General features: G+C 37.9%; 1 protein-coding gene across 1 annotated transcript in view; it reads right to left on the minus strand.

Annotated features, from left to right (window-relative positions):
- Nucleotides 1–329: 329 nt before the first annotated feature.
- Nucleotides 330–4,401, minus strand: part of LOC107705477 (fibroblast growth factor 18-like) — a 29,303-nt gene continuing 25,231 nt past the window's right edge. Inside the window, exons 5-6 of the mRNA XM_016508786.1 lie at nt 3,953–4,059; nt 330–1,765 (exon numbers count right to left, since the gene is read on the minus strand). Of these exons, the coding sequence (XP_016364272.1) occupies nt 1,487–1,765; nt 3,953–4,059 (386 nt within the window). The 3' untranslated portion in view covers nt 330–1,486. The remainder of the gene's footprint in view (nt 1,766–3,952; nt 4,060–4,401) is intronic.

The raw sequence follows: 4,401 nt of genomic DNA on the forward strand, positions 1-4,401 counted from the left end.
CTGTCAAAATTGAGGAAGAAAGTCGTTTTTTGCAGTGCATTACACCTTGACAGATACTTCTAAACTGTAAACACCTCAGAAAGTGAATTAGTTGTTTTCAATGACACATTACACTGAAAGGAGTCTTTTGACCCACACATTTGATTATGAAATCACACTGCAACTGTCTACAGCAGCAGGTACTGTAGGTTGCATGTAATGCAACACTGAATTTCTAGCACTGTATTATCGTTCATCATACATCCAAATATATGAACGCCACAAAAACAGTAATAACATATATTCATTTTCCATATATAGTCCTCTTTTTTATTATTATTAACAGAGGTCAAATAAATTCATCAAGTCATATTTACAGAGAAAGGCAATAAATATTTTATAATAGTAATAAAATTATTATTTTTGCATACATTTACTTAATCGTACGAGTGGCATGATTGTTAGTAACGTCTGACAGACGATGAGTATATAGACGAGTGTATACTACAGCTATACCCATATAGAGAGTCGACCTCACCAACAGTGGCTGGAGTCCAGCGTCTGCAGAAGGGATTTCTTCTGTCTCAAACCTTCTAGAACTGAGAGAAAGCGTTCTAGAACACAAAGGACATGACTGATTGTCAGGCGGACCGATTTCATTGGCTGAGTGACCTGGAAGTAGTCAAAATCCGATACTTGTTGAGTGTCCGGGACATTAAGAGCGATGCATCATACCTGGTTTTGCATTACGTATTTTGGTAGCTTACATTTAGGGTGACGGCATAATCAGCATGTACACATGATCCAAATGTAGAGCATTAGAGCGATTCCCCAAACCTTTTTCCAGTCCCTTCATATCCAGGCTTGCGTCTGTTAGTTCTCACACACACTATCACCACAGCTAAAGCTGATATCTGGCTAGTCAAAGCACGTCGATCTAAGCTGAATCAAAGAATATCGAAGCATTCTGCGCATTCGGCCCAAGAGAAGGCCTACTGTCCGTTCAGACGAGAAAGGCATCCCACAGAGAGGCTCTTCAAAATATTGCACTCAAAGCTTCATGTTTACCTATGGAGGCCTGCAAGGGTCACATGACTCTGTTATCGCTCTCTCGTTGTGTCTCCATGACAGCCCACCATTCCAGTGGAAAATACTGGATCCTTGTTGTTGGGGGCAACACAAATGAAAATAAAAGATTTCCCAGGTGGTGCAGTTTGCTCTCATCGCTATTCCAGAGTTTAAACGTGTCAAAGCAGGAGACGCTAGTTCCTTATAGTTCATCCTTAGTTAATCCAGTATAAATAAAATAACAGACACCAATTACATTTCAAAAAGACCCACATTCAACAGCTGGGAGAACTTGACGTTTCTGAGATGTAAAAATAAAACATCTTTGAACGTAAGTTTCTTGTCTCTTTTCTGTAGCCATTGTTTATTTGTGTCCTCTTCCTTCTCCTGTTTCGGATTAGATGAAGTTGTTTGTCAGGTAAGAAGCACGGGTAGCGACTCAGTTCGTTTTGGGGTTGGGTTTTAAACGCCGCGCCCTTCGTGTCCGTTTCGTTACCGTCGTGAAACGGAACTCCTCCAGAGGGTCCACTTTTCCTTTGGGGTGGCGCTTCATGAAATGCACTTCCTGTTGTGTTTGCGTGGTCTTGGAGCCTTTTTTGGGTCGACCCTTTCGGTTGAAACCCAAATACCAGCCTTTGTACTTGGCCGACACCAGCGCTGTGTAGTTGTTCTCCAAATATTCCTCCACAAAGACGCACTCTTGGTTATTCCCATTGGGCTGAGGAGAAAAGACAAGATGACAGGTCAGAAAAATGGTCCACTTGTTGAACAACCTCTCAGCTGATGGTCTGATAGGTCATTAGGATTTTATTTACAGCCTGTCAGTCATTATTGCAAAACATAAACCCTAACATAAAACATAGTTTGCTCACAGATTTAAAAATAAAAATACTATATATTATATACAATATATTGCAGAATCTGTTAGCAACACAGCCAAGCTGTATTTTCCCTAAACTAAACTAAAATAAAATAAAATAAAATAAAATAAACCCCAACAGCTTAGGACCCTATCATACACCCGGTGCAATGCGGCGCCAGGCTCGACACAAGTGTTTTTTGCTAGTTTCAGCCCGACGCAGTTGTCATTTTCACGTCCTGCACCACGTTGTTTAAATAGCAAGTGCATTTGCACCCATTTGTGCGCTCATGGGCGTGTTGGTCTGAAAACGAGGTGTGTTCAGGCGCATTGCTGACGCGTTGCTATTTTGAGGCAACTGAAATAGACTGCGCCATTGACCAACTAAAACCTGGTCTAAAGTCAATGGCGCAGTAGTTTTTTTTGTTAGTATAGGCGGGTCCACAGCGTGCGTACACTCTGCTTATTACACACTCAGGGACGCACAGCAGCACACAAGCATACCAAATATTAAAAATTAAAGGATTACAATGTAAAAGATTATTATTGTGTAGGCTACATAAATATAAAAATGCCTACATGTCATAATGGATAGTCATCGCATGTATCAGAATTAGGCTACCTATTTGCTCATGCACGAGCAGCTCCGTTTCATCTCTGGAGACGCGTTCTGTCTTTGCACGTGCAAATTCCGCCGTGTAAATAGCAAATCCGCCATGGCACGAGCGCAACTGGCTCTTAAAGGGAATGGGAGATGAGACTCTGATTGGTTTATTGCACGTTATGCCCAAAACACACCCATTACTCATTAAGAGCATAGGGACAACCCTTTTAGACCATGCACCGGGCGCGCCGACCGTTTTTCCCGTCGTTATACTAGCAAAAGTGGATTTGGACACGCCCTAAGTGCACCTGCGCCGTGCGCTTTAGACCATGCGCTTAGATAGTTAAAATAGGGCCCTTAGTGTTTCATGACCCTGCTGTAGTTTATTTTACAATAATGACAGGCTTTCATATTATTCCATATTATCCCACTTATTAGCCAGCTACTCACAAAATAAAATAAAATAAAATAAACCCCAACAGCTTAGTGTTTCATGACCCTGCTGTAGTTTATTTTACAATAATGACAGGCTTCCATATTCATATTATCTCACTTGTCAGCCAGCTACTCAAAATAAAATAAAATAATAAAATAAAATATGGGAAAAATATATGACAGAATGACTGACCAATCACAATCAACTATTTTAGAGAGCAATTAATAACCATAAATAATCTCGATAATAGTCTCGATAATCTATTGAGTGAAGAAAATGTAGAAAAGGCCCTCTTTTTTAAACCCTATTTATTATCATTTCAGAATATATGCATCTCAAAATAGTTTCAAAGTTTGATTAAAAACTGATCTGCAGTTTACACATCTACTATAAAACTATTGTATGACAAGACGCCTACTCGTCTTCCAAAGCATAATGTTTTTAAAAGAATGACCAGCTTTTGCCAACAAGACACAATAATTGGGCCCTTCAACTGAGGGTCAGTTCAAAACAAGCCAGTGAAGCACGTAATGTCCTATTCATGGCAAATGTAGGGGGTGTTGGTCTTTCCACTAAGATTTGTTTGTGGTATGGCAGTTACAAGGACTTGGAAAAAAGGACAATTTTAACTTCAAACAGCCAGCCTCAATATTTCATTTTTGTTTGAATAGATGGTATGAAAATATGTGTTGACTGGCTCCATTATATAACCATCATGAGTTGGTTACAGTAGCAGTGGTTTTGGTCTCAACTACAAACTCATACATCAAGTTGACATTCACTAAACATGCAATACACGAGTAATCATATTCATAACTGCAATTATAAACAAGATAAATGTAAATCAAAAGCATACACACAGGAACCAAAAACAATTTCGTTACATTCATTTCGTAGTTTAATGTGGCTCAAACCTGTTTTTTTATACCTGTTTGCAAGACAGTGAAAACAGCTAATAATATTTGAATCTGATATTTTTAGTTCCGATGTGTGATAGTAAACATACCTTTCCAATAATTTTGCCGTTCTTGTTCATGCAGATGTAGTATCCACTCTCTTTCCCTTTTATTCGAATATGACTCCCGAATGTCTCCGTCTCCACAACAAGTAAAGCTGCGGGTAAAAATAAACACAGTTTACTTTGAGTTCATGAAGGCAATATGATGCTCATAGAATTAAATACATTTTGTTAGAAATAAACTCCTAAAACATACTATTTCTGTGTGAATTTGTTAAGAACACACCTAAGTCATAGTTCACATAAAAAATAAAAATAAATAAAATCATTGTCTTATGTAAAATATATATTTTATTTTAAGACCATTTATGTAAAATATATATTTTATTTTAAGACCATTTAGATTTTTATTTAATTGTAATTTACACTATTTCTGAAAATTTCCAACAAATTCTCTTTACTTTTTAATGTCAAAAACATATATATTATACATATAT

This window comes from Sinocyclocheilus rhinocerous, unplaced genomic scaffold, assembly GCF_001515625.1.
Source record: "Sinocyclocheilus rhinocerous isolate Xijiao unplaced genomic scaffold, SAMN03320098_v1.1 scaffold1556, whole genome shotgun sequence".
Lineage (NCBI taxonomy): Eukaryota > Metazoa > Chordata > Actinopteri > Cypriniformes > Cyprinidae > Sinocyclocheilus > Sinocyclocheilus rhinocerous.